This window comes from Diuraphis noxia, unplaced genomic scaffold (genome assembly GCF_037042655.1).
Source record: "Diuraphis noxia isolate RWA-SAM2 unplaced genomic scaffold, SU_Dnox_SAM2 contig0001, whole genome shotgun sequence".
In the NCBI taxonomy this organism is placed as follows: domain Eukaryota; kingdom Metazoa; phylum Arthropoda; class Insecta; order Hemiptera; family Aphididae; genus Diuraphis; species Diuraphis noxia.
In genome coordinates, this window is record NW_028301711.1 from 63,626,420 (window position 1) to 63,650,071 (window position 23,652).

Genomic DNA, 23,652 nt, shown 5'->3' on the forward strand with positions numbered 1-23,652 from the left:
TATAATTTCACGAAAAACAAAAGTTTTTGAAAATATTTTTTTTCAAATAAATTCACGTTGTTACCATACCTAGGGCTGTTCGATTATTTCGATTAATCGATTATAACGATTATTATTTTTTCCCATCGATTATTATACGGTTTTTATAAAATTCGATTAATCGTCAAATAATCGAAATAATCGAATTTCCGATTAATCGAAAATCGAAATAATCGAATTTCCAATTAATCAAATAATCGAAATAATCGAATTTCCGATTAATCTAATAATCGAATTTCCTATTATAATCACGATTAAAGATAATCTTATCTTTAATCGTGTTTTGACGGTTCGAATTAATTTCTATTTTTAGCACTTTTTACATTTTGTGTGTTTGTGTTTACTTTTATATGGCTGCTATGCGTCTATCAGTCTATCTTATCTTACGTCTGCATTCTGCTAACAAGAAACCAACCATAACTGTAAGATTTTGTCATTCGCAAATCGTATTAATATTTAATCGTATTCCGGTATTCGTGCATTGAGTTAAAAGATAAATATTACTACTTTTGCCATTTAGTCATTATTGACTATTGTTTTATTCTCGATTTCCTTCGAAGATGAGTTTAGTGTGGAATGTTTTCACTAAATCTGAATGTGGATACAGGGCGACTTGTGATATGTGTTATAAAAGTTTTTCAAACTCGGGTTCAAACACTACAAATTTGTGGAACCACATCAAAAAATCGCACAAAGGAAAATATAATGAACTTGATAAACAAAAACGAGGAACTGAAAATTGTGAACTTCTACCGTCCGACATGCTTGAGCTTGACAAGTAAGTATTTTGTTCCTAGATAGAAAGAATACAAAACAGCTTACAGCACACATTGTAATAAATAATACACATACAAATAAATTATTAAAATAATGAAAATGTATTTTATGTTATTAAAACTATATTAAAAGAGTAACAATATAGATATCTGATAGGTATATAATAAAAAGAGCAAATATGTACATTTTATATTATTTAACATTTAAAATTATTTATTAGTAATTACTAGGGCAGAGGACAGTGGCGCAACTAGGTTAACTGAGGCCCCAGTGTCACTTTTAACGAAGGGGCCCTAATTAAAATTATTATTTATGCTTATGATAATATTATTGTGAACAAAATTTGGTCGATAAAATGATAAATTTCCAAAAGGAAAAAAATAGGTAATGTATTTAATGGTATAACTTATACTTATACACTTGTAAGTTGTAACAACTGTTTCTAATCAGTTTACTGAAATGGAAGTGTTAATTACTATTCATTATCAATATTCAATACCACATATTTAAATTAAGTTAATATAGATTTATTAAAAGTTTTACCAACCAAATAACAACATAAATCATAATATTCTAATAAAAACAAATAAAAATTATAACTTTTAAGACTACACTAGTCATTTATATACTATATATTTTAATATTTTATATATTTAGAGTAATATAATGAGGTTGTATAAACAAATAAATAAAAACGTCGACGAAAAAATATTGATAATATGATAAATTATTTAAAATATGCATCTAAAAGTATATAATGGAAGAAATATGCCCTAAAAACTGAAAAAACTCAACATATGCATTTATATGCACAATACAATATTAAAACCAGCTTTGTGAAAGTATGAAATGTATTTGTTTAATACTCTGCTATTTTTGTGACTGTGCAGCAAAACAATTAATATGCAAATGCTACAAGTCCTCTGCCCTAGTAATTACTAATTTGTATATTATGTTTATAAAGTTTGTTATTAAATAATATAATTATATTTATTTATTATGTTTACTAAATCTATTACATTTCTAACACAGACATTTGTTTCATACTACCTATAAGCAGTTTATTTAAGCATTCTTAGCCTCACAGTTGCAATATTTTATAATACTAATATTTCTTTTCAGTTTGACCACTTCACAAGACACTGACATTTTAAATGCATCAACATCAACTTTATGTTCATCACTTTCATTACCATTGGTAAATGTTTGTAATGAAGTTGGTAATTGTTCTACTACAACAGAGAAAACCAAACTACATACAAAACAGACTGTGATGACATCATTTACTTTGACACCGTCCAACAAACTTAAGCTAGATAAAATTCTTGCATATTTTGTTGCTGTAGATATGATGCCCTATAATTTAGTCGAAAAAGAAGGTTTCAAGGCTTATACTCGTGCTTTAAATCCAAGTTACCGTTTGCCTAGTAGGAGTACCCTTACCAACAAAAGAATTCCTGATCTTTATCAAGAAACAAAGTTGATAGTACAAAATATAGTATCAACTACTATTTTTTTGTCATTAACCACAGATTGCTGGACATCAGTATCCAATAAGCCTTTTTTGGCATTGACTTGCCATTTTTTGGACAAACAATTTAATCTAGGTAAATAGTAAAGATTTCTTAGTTAAAATTATTTAAAAATTTACTAATTGCTAATGCATTACTTTTATGTTACAGTTTCTATATGTTTGGGTTGTCAAGAGCTATCTGAAAGTCATACGGGAGACAATCTAGCAAGTGCTATTCAGCTACAATTGTTAGAATACAATTGTGATGTTGATGCTAGCATTGGCGCCATATCAACAGACTATGGTGCAAATGTACTAAAAGCTGTTGACAACCTAAAAATACCACATGTTCCTTGTTTTGGACACAGTTTTAACACAGCGGTCAAAAAAATATTTGAGTTGGATGAAGTTAAAGTTTCCATTACCAAAGTTAGGGCAATACAAAATATTTTCGCATACAGCTGGAAGGCAGTTAAGGAGATGGCTATAGAGCAACATCGATATGGGCTAAAATCTGTGAAGTTTCCATCATACTCAAAGACTAGATGGTGGTCTTTATTGGACCTCATAGAAGTAGTTTTATCCCAAGAACTTCCTTTAGCTTCATTTTTAAGAACGTACAACAAAGGAGTGTTTAAAGATAGAATGATCGATGAACACCAAGTCAAAATTCTCAAAACAGTAATTTCAACACTAGATCCAATTCGAAAAATTTCGGATAATTTAGCAGGCGAGTCTTATGTTACAGCATCAGCTATATTACCTGTTGTTAACATGATCCTGAAAAAAATATTAGAAGTTGACGAACAAGTGCTTACCGAAGAAAATAGTGTTTGCTTAGTTTTGAAAAAAAAAATGCTAGAAACAATGATGACAGTTTTCACTAATCGTTATGGGAATAATGTTACATTAAAAATGTGTACTGCCTTGGATCCACGATTCAAATTGGACAGAATTGATATTGAACATACTTCAATTGATTTAGAATCATTCAAAGCAATTTTAAAAGAAGAATGTATAAGTACATGGCAGTATTCTGTATCAAAATTAGAATTGAGTTCAGAGTCTCCACCAAAAAAATTAAAATCAACTGGGCTCTCTGCAATTTTTGATACTAGTTATGATGTACAATCGACAGAATCTACTTATACGGTAAGGAAATTCTTTTATAATAATATAATGTATGTATTATTTATTACAATGTGTGCTGTTTTGTATTGTTTCTATCCAGGAACTATCTATTGGCGATAAAGTAGAAAATGAGATAAATGGATATTTCAATCTACCGAAAGTTGACTATGAACAAAGTCCAGTTACATGGTGGCATCTAAATGGAACAATGTTTCCATTTTTGAAAGTAATGGCAAATAAATTAATGTGTATACAAGCCACTAGTGTGGCCTCAGAGAGAGTGTTTAGCCGTGCAGGTAACATAGTTACTGATCAGAGGGCATCACTTACTGAAGATCATTGTTCTCAACTCATATATTTATCGATGAACAAAAAATTTGTTCCAATTCCTTTTAATTTATAAAATATTATTATTGTTATTTATTTGTTTACACTCTAAAGACTAAAGGGAAAGTTTTAATTATTTTTATTTAATATTAAATATTATTAATATTTATTATTATATTACTATAAAGATAATTTTTATATTTTAATTTTTTATTACTATTCTATATTTCTATGTATGAATTAAAAGAAGTCAAAATGACTGAAAAAAAAAAACAGTCTTATTTATTATGATAAGCTATTCCTGTACCTAATAATTATTCTCATAATATAGCCATAGTAGCAGAATGTATTGATGTCCCTAGGGCCTAGTGCCTAGACCCTATGTACTAAGCAAATTATTTTTTTAGATTTTTAATGGAAAAAAGAGGCTGTTACATATAATATAAATAATAATTATATTATTATACATTATTTAATTATTACATGATAACAATGAATATTCACAACTTATTATTATTTATAATTTATAATTTATATTGTTATAGTTATTGTTTATTCTTATATATTTTACTCTTATACACTGTAAAATGCTTTGTTTAACTTACAAATATTCTCAGACTCAGATTATCCTTAAAATATGTTCTCAATTCATACTAATAATATAGAATATAGATTACCTGATTACATATTTAAATTTTACATCTGTACTAATTACTAATATGAAGTTTTGAATTCAACGATTCGGAATGTATTAAGGATAATATTATAAAAGTAAGTGGACATCTACATCAATATGTCATAGTCATCCTGCAAATCTTGTCTAAAATTGTGTAGAAGTTAAGGAATCAATTTATCCATGATAAAAAAAATTGGTTAATTAGTCATTAAAAAAATCGATTAATCGGTGAATAAAAAAATTGATTAATCGATTAATCGGTTAATCAGACATTAATAAAATCGATTAATCGATTATTTAGTCATTAAAAAAATCGATTAATCTGTCGTTAAAAATCGATTTTTGGAATGACAATTAATTTTCGATTAATCGAAGTAATCGATTAAAACGTGAAATTAATAATCGAGTGGTAAAAAAAATAATCGAACAGCCCTAACCATACCTATTAAAGTTTATTTTTATTTTTACGAATGACAACACTCATTTTTAATTTTTAATCCCGAGTATTTTAATCTATTAAAGCCAAATTTCAGACAAGTAGTTGGAATTTATTAATAACTTTTTATATAATAAGTATTTTTAATTTTATTGCTATTTATTTTTTATAATATCATTATTTATTAGTTGGCATTAGCTATTCAATATTATATCATACAAATACAAAATTTAAACTTATCTACAATATTTTATTAGAATGTCGTATTATCGTGAACATATTTAAGTTTTTTCTCTAAAATTATGTGTTTTGTCACTTAACATACGTTTTAATTGTGCAAACACGTCATGTTCTACATTTACACTATTGTTATCGAGCATTGTTTTAACAGCTTATAATAGCAGTACCTTCTTTTAAATCTACGTCATTTTCATTTATTGAATCGTTGTATTGTTTTAAAATATTGTTTCCAGAATTTTTTATCATATGCTGATTTGATTTTTTCATAGAGTATTAATTTTGTTCATTTTCATTCTATATTTTCTGTCTTTCTGTCAATATTTCAACTACATCCATTTGATGATTTAAATTTAAATTATTATTTTATTTTTAAGTTTTGTAATTGAATTTAACAACTAGAACAAAAATGTGATCGAATAAATGATTTATCAAGTATAATAATAAGTATAATAGTACTCAAACTAGATCTAATTTCTTTTGACAGATCTAACGTCATTTTCTATATTAACACAAATTCTTTAAATTTACTGATATAATAGATCATGAAGCAAAAATATTTGTATACAAATATTAATTAATACATTTTTACAAAAAAACTAAAAAGTGGAATTTCGTGCAAATAAAACGTTCTTTAAATTAATCTGCACCTCTTGATTTGGATTTGTAGCTCATTTTCTATATAGGACTTAGAAAACGTCATAAAAATTAACAATTATTGCACGTGAACCGGTCTTTAATTATAATTTAGGTACCGATACGTATTTAAAAATTATAAGAGTGGGAAGTGGATCAAAATATTTCTAAGTGCCCCTGTAGAACCATTTCAGCCATCAGAAATTTGAATATTTGTAACTCAAACGCAACTTGCCTGAAATTCAATTTTTATGTATCAAAGCATTCCTAAACATACAATACTTTAGAGTAAGGATTTTAAAAAGTTGTTTTTCAACGACTAAAAATTATGTAAAAAAAATGACTACTTTTTCAAATAATGAGTATCTATTATGTTAAATGGATTATTCGGTGTATATTTGTCACAATGTAGAGATTGAACGGCAGGTATAGGTACGGTTAGTTTGTTGTTAACATCGCTTAGCAAACAAAAAATATTTAAACCTAATATAAATTTCGTGAAGTAAGATATTTTCATCAAGATTTTAACGAAAATATACCATTTTTTCTGAAACAATACTCTGAAAATATTTTGGTTTTAAAAAAAATTCGAAAGGAAGATCCGATCCTTGAAAACATTCAGTCACCTTATTATAGTATTCGGGGGACTTTTCTAATTATTTTTAAAACATTAAAAATAAGCAAAGTATTAGCCACCAAAATACCTAGACAGACACATTCTAGAGTGGCGGTTCTTAACCTATGATCCGCGGCACCCTAGGGGTCCGTGGCAGCTTAAACACATAACATATTTACGAATGTCAATGCATGACACGATTGCTTTATTACAATACATTTATGGATTATTTACTTTTATTTTTTCGTATAAAATATATCTTATAATAAATAACATAACTTTATAAGTCATTATAGGAGATAAATCTATCTTAACTATTTTACACTGATGGCGAGATATATAATGTAATTCTATATACAATTAAGTTTCTACAATGTTAGAGATACTAAGTGTAGATTCTACATAGTAAGTTGATGATAAGATTGAAGCTACGATAAAAAGTTAAAACTGTGCTGGAGTCCCACCTATCAAAAAAGAAGTACAATTCATTTCCAAATCTTAGCATTTTTATAGAATCAACTAAAATAATAGCTTAAAAATACAAATTTATCAAAAGTTTTTAAAAAATGTTTGGTGGCTTGTTCGAAAAGATTATCCACAATTATCGAGTAAAGCTCTGAAAGTTTTGATTCCAATAATTCCATTCCCAACATAATAACTTATTTATTTGTGTGAAAAAGCCTTCTCCACCCTTGCTTATTTATTAAGCAAACTCAGGTTTCGAAACCGAATAGAAAATGTAGAATCTGAACTATTGCTAAAGCTTTTTAGTACTAAACTTTTTATTATGATGGGTTTACTATGATTTTTATACTATTTTCTTCGGAATTTATTGTTATTACTTATATATAGTATATAAAATTCAATAATTGAATAATTAAAGAATGTATCATATCAATTTAACATATTTGATATTTAGCCATTTTTGGTGCACAATATTTTATAAACTCATATTTTTAAGAACATATTTCATGATTAATTAGTGCATATAAATCCGAGCCTAACTTACTTATTATTATTTATTATCCAATCAGAATATAATAATTTATTTTTGATATATTGTGTGTCAATGCAAATTGAGTTCAAATTTTAATTTGTTATGTACATTATGTCTCGGATATATTTTGCAGTATGAAAGCGGCCTAAATAGTTTTTATACGTAAATTACGTCGAGGGACTTTTTGAAAAATTAATATTTTCCTCACGTTTTCAGACTTATGACTGAAAATATGGTTTTTCTGTTTGTGTTAATTACAATTAAAAAATATATAATTAAATATTAGTAGGTAACTATAAGTAAATGGTTTATTTTATGGTTAATTTGTTTATATGTACAATAATTCCTGCACAATGTCTATAAGTAAATTATTATTTGCTTTCATTTTTTCTTGTTTATAATAATTTATGTATCTTTTCCCATCATTCTACACTGTTCTTTTCCTGATATTTTTAACCAATATATTGTGTCACTTTGCATGGTATTTAAAAAAAAATGTTTAATGTTCGTGGTCGCAATTTACGCAGTATACCAATACAATATTATGACTGCGCAGATCTTTTTTTTCTGGAGCGAAATTTACCTACTCCGCAAATTATTGTAAGCGGTTAGTTAATGCCTATGTATACATACTTTATTTCTATGTATATAATAGAAATTCTTGCAGTGAAGAATCGTTTTTCCCCTATTCTTTTTTTACGGTGTATATAATATTAATTCCGAAATCGTATTTTCTTATAGCGGACAATTCGACTTACTCGTCCTGCACTGCACCTTTGCTGCAAGTTTTTTTCATTCTTTTATTATTCTGACTACAACGAAATTGAACATAACACACCTTTTTTACGGCACGATTGAACAAATTTGTCGGCGCGTATCATAAAGGATAATATAGAAATACAAAAGAAAACTTACACGACTGGGCCTAAAAAACTCTGCAATGTTGTTATTTTCAATATTGAACATAAAATACATTATACAAAACATATTTATTTAAATGATTACAATAATTTAAAATATTATGGTAAGAGTCAAAAGTCTCTCATATAATGATTATTAATATATTATTATTTGGTAAATGGAAATTTCACTTATAATTTTTGCCATGTCAAACATAGATACAGATATTTTGTATCATTATACAAATACGATATTAAATGCCTCATTATTATTTTTTATTAATTTTAGCAAATCGTATTGTTTCTGGTGAAAATGATGGTACAAAATATATATCTATAATAAATTAATTAATCAGTAAATTTGGTGTGATAATATACGTGAAGATAATAAATTGCAAAATTTCGACAATACTGTGAATGTGACGAAGTCGCATAAAATATCCTATGCCCAATCATCGTGTTGCAAAAAAGCCTACATATTATTATGTTCAATTATTGTATTGTGCGTTCGATCGTGCTTTACCGATTATTCTACATATTAATAATATTTAATAGTAACGGACGACCGCTCGAGTCCGCCGACGATGATGACAACGATCGTGCCCGACATTGATTTTAAATTATATTTACCACATATTTATATATATATATATATATATCATAGCATGCCTATATACCTATGTTTAATATCATGGACGTTGAGTATAATAACGTTTTATTATTTAATCGATGACGCGGTATATCGCGCCGGCGACAATAAACGCTACGGCGGAGACAATGGTCGCGGGAACCCTGCCGAGCGGGGAGATTCGCCGCCACTGCCGCCGCCGCGCAGCTGCATGTAAACGCTGTCGACTGCTCTGACGATGGTCGCGATGAAACGAGCGACGCGTTTTCGTACCGATCATCGACGATATACCTACCTAACTGCTGCTGTATACGGGGTGATTCGTTTGACGAGACGCAAACACATTATTATTTTTTTCCAGCACCATTTTTTACTAGGCAGTCTGTTACAAAATTTCGAACAATAAGCTCAATTGATAATTTTTAAATACACGCAGGAAACACAGAGTGAAGAGACCTCACAGTGCAGGATGAGTGACTTCGTCAATAGATAATTAATATCGAATACCCATCACAGCTTACTATCATGCACTTGCGATTGCATTTTTTTCTTCTATTTTTTACATAATTGTTCATAACAGCTAATGAATTATATACTCACGTGAGCAGGTCACGACATCTCTCTGTCTTTTTAATCGCTTTTGGGGATTACCGGATATGGATTGAGAAATAAATGGATTTGAATATCGTAAAAACAATATTAATTTATTTAATAAATAAAACATTAAATGCTTTTTTAAAGTATTTCATTATTTTATTTGCGACAAATTGTTTATCTTAATCGTTCCACAATCTTCAACGACGTTGAATCAACGTAGGTTTTTAGTTTCTCATTTCGAAGCGCATGATCCGTCAAAATCAAATTTCGGACAAAAATAGTTTATTTATAGTTATAACTCTTACTATACAAGTATCTATATATTTAAAACTTAACGTGCAGAGTCTACAACCAATATTTTACGGCAACTCATACTCCGACTCTATACCATCACGACCATCTAAGCTTTTAATACTTAGATATATTATACAAACTCATAAACTATGGAAGTCCAAAATTCTATTTTTATGTATCGAACTAAGGTATATCTACACAAAATAAATAATATTTTGATTTTTTTTTTAATGACTTAAATCGTGTAAAAAATATTTTCAAAAAATGATTGTGTTGTGTTAAATGGATCACCCAGTATATAGTTGTACTGTGGCGATAATAATACGACGAGCATTATTATAATATTATGCGCGTTATACAATCGATAAACGCGCCCCTATACCGAACTGAAAATAATATTCTATTGTTATTTATAATAATATAATGTAGAAAAGGTATTGAGTAAATCGTTATTATTATTATTAAATATAAATTGTCTATAGTAGTGGAGTCATTTGCGGAATGCAAGAGTGAAGAGTGCGTTCATTTGCATCCCAGCCCTTACGCTATATGTTACAAATTTGTTGTTAAAATTTATAAACGCTCTTTAATACAATTAATATCACATTTCTATGGTTTTGGACATTTTTAATTAATAAAAGTCGCATTTTAGATTCTGAGCGGAACGATGGATGTATTGATTTTATCATGATGTGTGTTTTTTTTTGTATCTGTCATCACGTTTTGGGGCGGTAAAAGTGCTTCGATTTTTGACTTCAGTACCCCGTTCGATCAGAAAGTGAATCTAGTTGGTACTTTGGGGAGTCAAAAGTGAAAAATTCTTAATACTTTTCTAAATAATCAAGATAAACAAACTAAAAATTAAGGGAAAAACGGTAAAAATAATTTTCGACAAAATTGATTTTTGTTTTTGATGTAACTTTAAAACAAATGACCATAGATACATGAAATTTTCACCGAATGTTTATATAAATATATTCTATCCACCATGCATTTTTAAAAATTTTTCGACATAAGTTGAATTATTCATAGGCATTTGAAATGTTCGATCATTATTAGTTTTTTTAAAATTAATATCGAAAAAATGTATTTGTTAGCTTGAAAAGCTTGAAAATTTAATACAAAGCTCTTAACATATTGTTACTATAGCAGTTGAAAAATAAAAGAAATTCATAGTCACAATTTTTTTTTATAAGCATTCAAAGTTTGAATTTTGACAAAATACGTAAAAATAACGAAAATTCACAAATTATTTTAAGCTAGAAATTCATAAAAAATGTTCTTTTTAAATCTAAGATTTGAAAATTTAATACAAGATTTCTTAAAAGTATTTCAATCTTTATCACAAATAAAAAGTCCACCGGAAATTCAAATTAAATTTTTATGAGCATTTGAAATTTAAATTTTTACAACATTGGATTTTCACTTATAGCGATTTCCTTATTTTGGTGTAACTCTAAGACAAATGACCGCAGATACTTGAAATTTTCACTGAATGTTTATATACCTAAGCATTTTCTATGTTTGATAAAATTTTCAAAATATTTAGATTTGTTTTGAGCTGTTTACTGACATTTTAATTTTTCAACTTTTTTAGTTTTTTTCTATAAATATCGATAAAAATTTATTTGTTCGGTAGAAAAGCATAAAAATTTAATACAAGGTTTCTAACACATTTTAACAATAGAAGTTGAAAAATAAAATAAATTCATAGTCACAATTTTTTTTTTACAAGCATTCAAAGTTTTAAATTTTACAACATACGTAAAAATCATGAAAATTCGTAAATTATTTTATGCTAGAAATTCATAAGCAATTTTCATTTTATATCTAAGATTTGAAAATTTAATACATACGTAAAAATCAGGAAAATTCATAAATCCTTTTATATCTAAGATTTGAAAATTTAATACAAGGCTCCTATAATATTTTTACAATAGCAATTGAAAAATAAAAGAAATGCGTAGTCACAATTTTTTTTTACAAGCATTCAAAGTTTGAATTTTGACAACATAATATGTAAAAATCACGAAAATTACGAAAATTCGCAAATTATTTTAAACTAGAGATTCATGAAAAATGTTCTTTTTAAATCTAAGATTTGAAAATGTTTAATAATCTATAATATATCCTAGACAGATAAACCGTCTTCGCTCAGAATCGTTTTTCGTAAACAATGATATAATATCATTGGATTCAAATTTAATCCATTACAGTAACCCACTTGTAACCTACTGTACAGCATAACGACATCCACGATTTACCCGCCTTTTTTTAAAAATTTAATTTCTGCTAAGTTGTATACAAATATTGTTATTGAAGATTTTAAGTATACAAGGTACCCGAATAATGACTTTCTGAATTTTCATTATCCTAAATCACTTTTAATTGAAAACATATAATAATCTATTAGCATTATATCCCTATTTTTTTCACTAGTTCAAAAGAAAAAATCATAAAGTATTGAAATTTTGTGATATTAAATATTAATTTTTAAACCTGAAGAAAGTACTTATTTTGAGATTGACTCTTTTCGTGGTTGGCTAATAATGTACATTTTTTTCATTCCATTAAACATTTTGAAATGACGCCTCATAGTGTTTGGATATGTGTAATGCAAAAGAAAAGTCGAAATACGACCGTAATTATATTACATTTTATATTATGGACAAAAAAACCTGCAATTATTCTCTTTATACTTCATATTATGCTCTTAAAAATGTAAATATATGTAAAAATAATCAACCAACATCGAAATATTATGAAAATTACAATTTTTTAAACATAAACATACACAATAAAAATAGCACTATGGCTTTATTACACTACTCGTATGTGTAAGTATATCAAAATATTATCTGACAAAAAAATGACCTATATAGAAAATAATATATGACCAAATTAAGAGGAAGTCAGTGCAATATTTGTTTTCTCTCTATGACCTATACGCAACAAAGATTATACATACAATACTTTCATCTAAAATCGTTTTTACGACTTATAATTAATCTTAGAGTAAAATCACCTATTACAAAAATTATAGAGGATTTAGGGCGCGGCATTAAGTTTTATATTTTATTTTGTATTCAATTTTTGATAAAAAAAATAATTAACGATTTTAAAATTAAGAGTATAGTTTGTACCCTGTATGATGCCGTTATTAAAAAACAAAACTATTTTACATGGATTACATTTTTATGATTATTTATTCTATTCTTCTATTATATTTATATTCGAATATGTTACTTATAAGCACTTTTATACATTTTCTTTTGGCATTTGGACAATTGCTGGACTACAGCAAATTTTTTTTATAAAAGTATAAAAATAAATAAAAAACACTTGGCGCATAATATGCATTAAACGTAAAAGATCGCTTATACTGTATTTTTGATAGGTCAAAGCAGAAGTCGTTTTACAATAAATAGGTGCTATATTGTACACCATACATAACGTGACCATAATTTTTTTCCTTCAAAGCGGGACACCTGTACATTTTAATAAGAAAACCATATAATTTTGCGTAAAATAACAATATTTTATTGAATAAAAAACATTAATTGTTTATATGAAAAATGCGAATATTATATTAATCATAATAGCCTCCAACAATTATGGATTTTAGTGTTTCACAGTTTATATAAAATATGTAGGTATACGTCATATACTGTTAATTGTATAGATACAGTAAGGGGAGTCATTTGGTGGGTGGCAGGGTGTGTGGTTGCACCCCTTACTTTTAAAATGTTACAATTGGCCTGCGCCTTGCTGAAGCCAAAAATAATGCACGAGCCACGAATGCACAATTATTTATATGATTAAAATCAAATTGTAATAACCGGTCTATAATGTATGGAAATAATTGAATGCAGGATAATATACATATACTTATGTATATCTATTTTTATATGGCTTGATGAAATTTCAAAATGGCCTGCTTGAAACTTCGCACACCCGAAAAAAAATCTGAAATGACGCCCCTAGATACAGTATAAATGTTTGATTGTGATTTGTGATCAATAATTAATACCTACCACATATCGACTATTCTTAAAACGGGACATTTTTAGGTTCTTTGGGGACAGCGGGACACTTATCTCGAAAGCGGGACGTATGGTCACGTTAACCATACACTTCCTTAGATAACAAACTTGCTGCATAGTTCATAAACTTGACGAATATAGGTATAATATGCAGAAACATATAAATTTGAACTTAAATTATTACTTTAGCACTGTGAACCGGTATATTAAATTATGCACTAAAAATGTATGGTCATGAAAATATGTGATTCAATGTTTATGGTGTTAAATGTTAATAATAATAAACAACATGGCGACAAGTGGTATATTCCAGCGAATAATATTTTTTGAATTACCTACAAACAGCAAAATAACAAAACTCGTTATTTTACAAGTGATTATTAAAGTTATTACATAATTTGAATTTCAAACGATCATAAAAAATTTATGTAAGACTCTGTTTTTTAAATTTATGAAGAACAACTTATAACTTATATAAAATCTTTATACGTAGGTACTTGATAAATATTTGAAAAGCTTTAGATAAAAACATAAAACACAAAATTCTTTTAAACAATAGTTAAATTAGTTTGATGTTTTCCAAAAATTACTTATTGCCGACAAAACAACGACGAACGATTATTTAAATTTACTATCGGTGATAATGGTAAAATATATTTGACAAACATTTCAAACATATTACTGGAAAAATATGTTTTTTTTATAAAAATGTAGACAATCGACATTTTTTGTACGTACCTATTTGTATCTGTATTTAAATACTATAAATATAGTTATTATAGCTTATTAGCTATAATATACCTAATACCTATAAAAAAACGTATTTAAATAAATATTTTAATACTTTTTAACTGAATTATTTAAATATCTATTTTAAAATGGAATTTTTAGTTTTAACCTTCCAAAGTACTAACTAGATTACACTTTTTACTTTAAAAGCTTAAGATTTAAGTATATTTTCAGTATAATATATACTTTACTGTCTTCAGACAAGATATTATATAATGGTAAAACCTGCAATTTATTTATCACACCGTTCAGAATTTAACACAATAATAAAAGTCATATACTTTAGAGTAAAATAACAGTATTGTATTTAGTTGTTACTAACTACTTTTAGTTTTTCCAATAGGTATAAAGAATAGAATTATAAAAACAACAATGTAGATAATATTTTAATTATCACGTAGTCAGTTCGATTTGAAACGCCGTCGTTTTAAACCTTCGTGGTCATAATAATATTGTGCTTATATACACACGATATACGCCGAGCATATTTTTTAGGAAATATATCTCACACGTCACACATAAAATCTATTCGACGCGTCACCTTGTACGAGGTAATTTTCGTCACACTCGACGCGCATTAGCATAATGTCTCGAATGTCTTGTACAAATTTATTGTTTGTCAGTGAAAGAAAAACAAGTTTGGGAAAGCTCATACTCTGCGAGTGTGCTAAACGCCCGCGCGGTTTCTAAGTGTATTATAATGTAATACAACTACGCAACAAACCAAATAATTTCCATAATAAACTAAAATCTACAATTAAAAAAGACAAACGGTTATAACGGGGGTATAAAGTATTCTAAACTTATAAATCGAAATTATTTTTATTATTACTTGTAGCTTCGACTTGGAAAAGTTACGATATGCATATTATGCGTGTACATATATTTTTGAAAACATTATTCGAATAAATTCTTTTTATTTATTTATTTTTTTTGTTCATGGAATGGAAGAGTGTAAATTCTTTATTGTCAGGATTTCTGGTAGATTAGACAAATCTGAGAAAACTTTCTTTTCTATTCGTACCAATTCACGTAGGAGGTGCAGTTTCAATATTTCAATATGTTGCAATATTGACGCACGTACCATATAGGTGCAAGCAGGTTCCTTTATCATCGTACGTGGTTGATATTCGCATGTGACGTATCTTTATTATTGATCATATAGAGTCTATATTCATCTCGTAGGTTATATATATTTTGCGGTGTACATAATTTTGAACAAAAAAATTCAGTTACATATTTGATGGAGTTTATATTATTTTTTACCGTCGTCCACTCATTCCTCGGATTTCGATGAACCTTTATCGAATTTATACCGTTGTGAATTTTGAATATTTCTTTTTTATAATTATACTATAGTATAAGTAAACTAATCAAGAAGGTAAAACAAAAAAAATAAATCATTTTCGATAAAAAGCAATACTAAACAATATAAATATCATAGGTATTATATTATATATATAACTCGCCTTCCTACTCATAAGAATATTATACATTGGAAAGCTTGGCAAGCCAAATTAGATTTTTTCCCCACCGCCATCGCTGCTACAATTCGCACATGGCACCACGATATACCTACCTACTATATATATTATGTTCAATACCATTACCACACATCCACAGTTTATTGCACTTCCCTTTCATCGACGCACTATATTGTCGCGTCTTCAAGTTTGCGGCTCGGCTATAACCTGCTCCCTTCTCGTTTTTATTTACTTTGTCTCAAATCATCCCCCTTGTGCAAGGCTGTCTGGAGTAAACGGAGGCAACACGATAAAACCTCCTGCACATACTACTGCTTATCGACCTCCCTCTCTTCAGACTCCCTTACTTTTTTCATTCCTCCCCTACCACATATTCTCTTGTTGAATTATCGTCATCCTCTCTGTCATTATTATTTAATGTCTAATTTAATATATCACAATTATGAATATCTAGCTTTAATTAGGCAATATAAACATTTTCATACATTTATCTTTTCTTTATTCTTTTTTTTTTATCTATGTATTCTCAGTAGATATCTATACAAATTATTTATTCTACTGCAGAATATAGTTTGAAGTTCATAATTATTATATTTTATTTAATTTGTTCTATTATCTCTTTTATCGTAATTGATGTGCTACGATGTTTTTTTTTTTTTTTTAAACAGAAGCACTTTAAATATTATATAGCATGTTATTACCAAACTGTGAAACCCGATCACAAATTAATGATAAGCTAAGTCTTACTAGGTTTAGTTAAAAGATTTACTATTCATACTCAATGGAGGCTGAAAAATTACAATTTGTTGTAAACTTTTAATTATATAAGCTTGAATAAATATCGGTAATTCGTTTTAATAATTTAGTATCATAATTTTAAAACAAAAAAGTATATGTTAACAAACAATTAATGTATTATTTAATTAAATGTAATAGGTACCTATAAAATGATATAAAAAATGATTTTAATTTTTTAATTATTAGATTAAAATTATATTAATTGCCTGTTATGAATTAATAATCAGCTTTTACTGTTATGATTTGTAGATCTTAGGTTTTTGCAAACAAAAGATTATTACTAAAAGCCCCAATTACATTCTGACTATAATAAACTATTGCGATGACTTTAAAATATCTGCACACAAAAAAAAGTATAAATAACATTATATTCTTATACTTTAATTATTCAAGCTCCGTCAAATTTGTAAATATCACAAAATTCGATTTAATTCGGGTATATTATATTGTATAATTATTTAGAATCAAATTTCAAATTTCAACTTATAACCTTCGAAATTGCAATTAACGACAGATAAAACGATAATTTATCTCTATATTGATGTAATAATAATGGAAATATTATAATAATAGAATATAATACACTATAATAATATACATACCTACAATATATTATATTACCTACTTATCCATTACCTTTACATACCTAGTATTATGTTTGCGTATTTCGATATTATTATACAACGCTTAGGGTGCAGTTATATAAATGTACTTAAACTTTTCAACGACATGTGATGGCATGTGCACATTTTTCAACAACAATAAGGACTACTCAGGCCTCTACATTCTCCATTTTGGTATATATATATATAATATATAATGAGCAGAACATATATAAAATAATAATACGTATATAAGATGATTCATTTCTGTATGATATATATTATATACAGTATACACTCATTATTTCTCGAAATTTTTTAACATTTTTAAGGATATTATTTTCACAAGATTATATTATAATGTCATTGCAGAAAAAAGTTTTTTACGAATTTTTATTTATCACCGTTTTCGTTTTATAAGTTGTACACACTTTTTTGGATCGAAATGCAATAACGCATGGCTATACGATTTTGATTTCAAATTCCGAAACAGAATATTTTTCCTAAAGATTATTGGTCGTTGATTAGTTATGACTTTTAAATATTTAAGGCTAAGACAATTAGTGGAGTAGTGGATTAAGATTTTGCGTTGACCTTTGCGCGTGCCACTCTACTCCGCTCTTGTAAACTTTAAACATAATTATATTATATTTACTATCTAGGAAATAACTAGTGATCGAAATGATTCTTGAATTTACATGTTTCTCTGTGGAGGTTGAGGAATATTCGAAATAAGATACACATATCATCTTTTATGCAACAGTTGTCTAAATTAAATACAGTTTAATTTTGCATATTATTTCTAAGTATTTCATTATTTTTAACATAAAATGAATTCTTTAGCACAAATTTGACATTTGTCAATTTTTAATATATTTTTTTAAACATATTATCAAATTTTATTGGTACATTTTTGATAAGTTTAAATTTTAAATAACCTCTTCACTCGATTTTTACCTTAATCATTTCAGCTGCGTGTTTTAAAGAATTTTTTTAGCAATTACAGCATGTACTCAATAAAACGAAATAAGTCCAATCATCCAATCATTAAATTAATAACATTTTTAATGCGATAGGTTTCAAACGCTGCAATAATTACTAATTATTAATTATTAATAATTATTAATTAGCTACTCTTCAGAAAATAAATTTGATTATCTTGTGTATAGAAATACTCAGAAAAATATTTTCTGTTTCAATGTATAAAATCGAAAATATATGAATGTGGACATTACAAATAGGTAGTAAATAAGTGATAAGAACATCACACAAATAGGTATAAATATAATTTTTCATCCATAATATGCTATTAGACAATGATATAAAAGTCATTTTTATATATTAGTTAAAACAAAAGCGATTTAATTTGTTTGATCATTCCGTACACCTTGTATATGTTTACGTGACTTAAACCTTTATACATAAAGTCTGCATCCCTTCGCATAAAATAATATTATACTTTGATGGTCCAACAAAGTAATATAATAGCCAGTGAATGCAAAGTTTTGTGACCTTTTATGGAAAAAATTTTAAAACATAAAAGGAAATCTATAATTATTCTGTACGCGTTATAAATTGTAGTTAAACGTTATTTAGTAAGGTGGATATATACCTCTCTGGAAAATTAAAACGTACTTTCCTTTACAGATTCGCACAATATTATGCATTAGATTTGAATAGGTAGGAGTTTTCACCAGAAGTATTTATACAGAAACTATAACCACAACAAATCAATACCAATTTCTGAACCATATTTTAGATTGTAAGCGAATTTATAATTTATTATTGTTGCAACTATGTTATATTTTTATTCGTCTGATAACAAATTTTCTAGTACCTAGCAAAATTCGTTGGATATCGAGTTTCTAGTAGTAAATGGGGTCTATAATTTACGCTTATACTTCGGAGGTAAAAGTTAAAAGTAGTTATATGTAGACATATAAAATATATACGTGAATTATCTCTTTTATTATCATTTCTATAAATATATTTTTCATCGTTATATTAAATGATGTATCTTTGAATTCAAATTTAACACATTCATTCGTGGTGACCTACTGAACAAGTCGAAGTGAACTCGACAATTTATTGACATCGAGTGCACAGCAGAGCGGTTATTTTGCGTTTTTTTAAAATTAATCTATTAATTCACTTATTTCTACACTATATACCAGCTGCTAGAGTTAGCGGACTCGTAATAAAACGAAAATAAAATAATTTAATCTCGTCCCCAATGTGTTTTTGGGTTGAAAAAATTTTCGTGGACAATAAAATATTGTAAACTATTTTTGTAGTTTCAAAAATACATATTATTTACATCCGTGTCAATTTGCCAACTGAGAAAATGGTGAAACGAAATTCGTTTCATCCCACGATGAATATTCCTTATCTAGTGCGTGTACAGTAGTAGTAGTGGTTCTAGGATTCTACCTTACAGAAATATAATGACGGGAAAGGTACCAATATTTGCCACTTATTGGAAAATTAAATAATATATGATCACTGCTAATATTTTGATTTTTAGCATAAATATTTAAATAAAAAATACATAGAGTGGATGGGTGGGGAGGGGTGGAGTTATTCACTTTTAAGACCTAATTGTAAAATATGTGCATGGTTACCCGTATGAAAATTTAATCTTAGAACCGCGGGCACCAGCGCGCTAGTGTAATAGGTAACCTATTTAAAATTATATAATACAGTCTGTGATTTAATGACAGTATTCAAACGCAGCTCACTATTATAGCTGTTTAGTGTTTACGATGCACACATATTTTCATAATTATTATTAATAATTACATCGATGTGAATATTATTGTTATTATCATCTTCGCAGCCGTGCATACGGTGCTGTTAAAAACAAAAAAATCTAAACTATATTATACTTAATTGTTTTCGCTCGACCTTGGTACACGATAAACTGCAGTTATCATGGTTAAATACATTATGGTACATACCTACATACTCATTATTAAAAGAATTATTTTTTTATTGTCATACTGCATTGATTCAATAATAATAATAATAATAAGAGTGATATACCCCTCCTTCGGATTTTGTTCGAGAGTAATGAATAAAAGGACTAATTATTAATGTCTATGCCTTAAAATAATTCTGGAAAATACATTTATTATTTATATTTTTTTCTTTTATTGATCTAAGATACATCGGTTGAATTTGAATTTCTTTTTTTATGATGCTGTAAACGATAAAAAGAAATTCACTAAATTATAATAATATAATAGTATATTATTTTAAATTAGAAAAAAAAACTATTATCAATAAGTGAAATTGAAATTAAAATCAAACAATTTCATTTCGATTTAAGTCCTGCAAATTATATTATGTATTGTATTGAAAATGTGGATTTTCTTGTCTGTTGAGTTTATAAAATCCGACGACCGCTGTGGTCAAGGAATAGGAAAGGAGGGCGGGTGAAGCCCACCATCGCTGCTCTCCATACATCTTACCATGCAAAATATAAATTTTGCATGTACCGAGCAGAATTCTGTGCGCGCGGGCGTCTTTGCAGAAAAAAAAATAAAATCTAAAAATTGTCTAGTTGGCGTATAATAAACAGTGTCATTATAGACCAGTCGACTAGTGACTACCTACCTATAGTTAAACATTTAAAATTTATTTTCATAATATTTTATAATCATCATAACAGGCAGTTAATAATATTTACAGTTTTTGATTTCTTCGAAATCCAATGGATGTGTAGAAGATACAAAGATAGTGTACAACAATTAGTTAGATACAAGATTTAAGTTGACCATACTAAGTTATCCTGCAAGTTAATATGAAATGAAGTTATTTTGACATAATATTATTACTAATCTCATATAATTATATTAATTGTATATAGCTATTGTTATTATACATACTATTTTTAGAAATATAAATAGTAATGTAGGCATAAATGTATAATATTGTAGAGAATTCAAACATTGTACTCCGGGATACTAAAAAAAAATATTTCTTTGTCACAGGTTAAGGTTATAGGTACAATAAATTATGTGATGCGTGCATTACCAGAAAAATCCAAATAATTATCTCTGTAATTATTGTCAAATTCTATAGTTGCATAAGACAGTTTTTTTTTTAAATTTTTTAAGTACAAATTTATCGATTTTTATTATTATTATATGTAAATTATGTTATTTATTTCATGATCAACAAGAATTAGTGAACCATTGAAGATATGAATTAGAGGCTAAACATTTCTCTATTAATGAATAAATCTTACATAGACCTAATTTATTAATTTGTCTGTTTAATTTGTTTTACTAATTAGTTACATTATACCTGCATAATATGTTAATATTTTTATTTTCAGTGAGCAGTCATAAAGAGCGAAAATTATGTAAGCGGATAGGTAACACTAATGCATATTTTTAATTATAATATTCTTCCACTCTTAGCTGTTTGTGAATTTTTATTTTAATAATATTTACAAGATAAAAGTTTTCCTATTAAAAAGAAAACTAATATTTCTACAAAATTTCTGGTAAGTTATTAAAACGAAATTGCCGTTTTTTTTGCATATTTATATTTTAATGTAATTTCATTTTCAATACAAATATTATCTCATTCAAGCATTTTTATTCTGCACATAGTAAAAAACCTTCCTTTGATTGATGATGATGCCTGTTAGGCAATAATATTAGAGTAAAAAAACAAAGATTTGGTTAAGATCTCTCAAATCAATGCAAAGTTTTCATTTAGTTTAACTTCAGCGTATAACACAATTTTTTTTATTCAAATCATATTCTGAAATAAATTATAAACATTATGCCATTATAATAAACATATTGTATAATTTAAGAGGACGTCGTATTACCTGCGCAAGAGTTTTTGTCATATCATGTTTATTACAAAAGAGAGTTGGTAATATGAATTTTAAATTAACTTTAAAAAAAAACTATTTGCTCAGCCATAGTTCATTTTCTACCATAGAAATTTAATGATTTGTAAATTTTTTCAAATATCAAATCTATAAATGAGGTGCAGTTAGAATCCGGTACTTAGCTTTGTTATGTAACGTGTGTGGAAGACATATCTGTTAGACAACTGCACATTATAATAGTACGACTACGACGTCCTCTTAATATATCTTCATTAAAAATTATATTACAATATTTAAATACAAAATATTTGAGCATAATATGGTAACCAGTACAATAATATCAGTTACCAATTATCATCATATTTACGTGCAATATTTATTCTTATTATTTTATAATTATATAATTTATAACCAAATTGTCTCAATGTTATAACGCTGAATGCATATTTTTTAACGTAGGTAATATAATTATAATAACAAATGTCTACAAATAAATCACATAAATAACCGATAACTAGAGCTGAGATTTTGATTTAATGACATTTTTTCTGTTGTTGTAAAATGATTAGACCCGTAAGTGAATGATGTTTTTTTACGTGAAAAATTCAACTATAATTATCGCTGTTATAATATGGAAGTTTCTTAAGTTTTTAGAACATTTTTAAGTGGCGGAGTACATATTTCTGTAATGAAAACCGGTTTATTGGTAAAGGTACATACTGTGGTAAAATTATATTGTGAAATTTGTAGTACAAATTATTTTCTCATTTGATAATAATTGAAGAGGAGACATTTGCGACGGCAATACTATTATTTTAGTATTTTAAAGACATAATTTTCCAAAACAAATTACCCATTGTACAACACATTTTCGATGTATTATTTAAACAAATACATTTTTGAATAGGTACATGAATTAATATATTTGTGTTTTTATTCGAATGTTTGTTAAGTCGTTTTTTTGCTGAATTGTTAGCACATTTAAAATCAAACGTAGACTGTAGTACTGTACCATAATAATCTTACCATTAGAGTAATACTGTAGTGTTGAACAATGAACATGCACATAATTATAATCATTAATTATCATCGATAAAACACAGAAACTATACTGAAACTACTAACCAGAATATTGTGTGCTTTTAGATAATGTAAAAAAAAGACGTTTATAAATTATTTTCTCGTGTCTACATTGATTTATTCTAGTTAGTAGTTGACAATTCATTATTATTAATAGTTCGGGATTCTAACGATATCGAAACGTCGTAATGATTTCCGTGCAAT

At 27.1% G+C, this 23,652-nt stretch overlaps 1 protein-coding gene across 1 annotated transcript; it reads left to right on the forward strand.

Moving 5' to 3' along the window:
• Positions 1–599: 599 nt before the first annotated feature.
• Positions 600–3,863, forward strand: LOC149061252 (E3 SUMO-protein ligase ZBED1-like). The gene is made up of 4 exons (XM_089230901.1): positions 600–817; positions 1,939–2,423; positions 2,499–3,481; positions 3,561–3,863. Exons 1-4 carry the CDS (start codon positions 600–602, stop codon positions 3,861–3,863), a joined length of 1,989 nt encoding a protein of 662 aa, XP_089087027.1.
• The last annotated feature ends 19,789 nt before the right edge of the window (positions 3,864–23,652 follow it).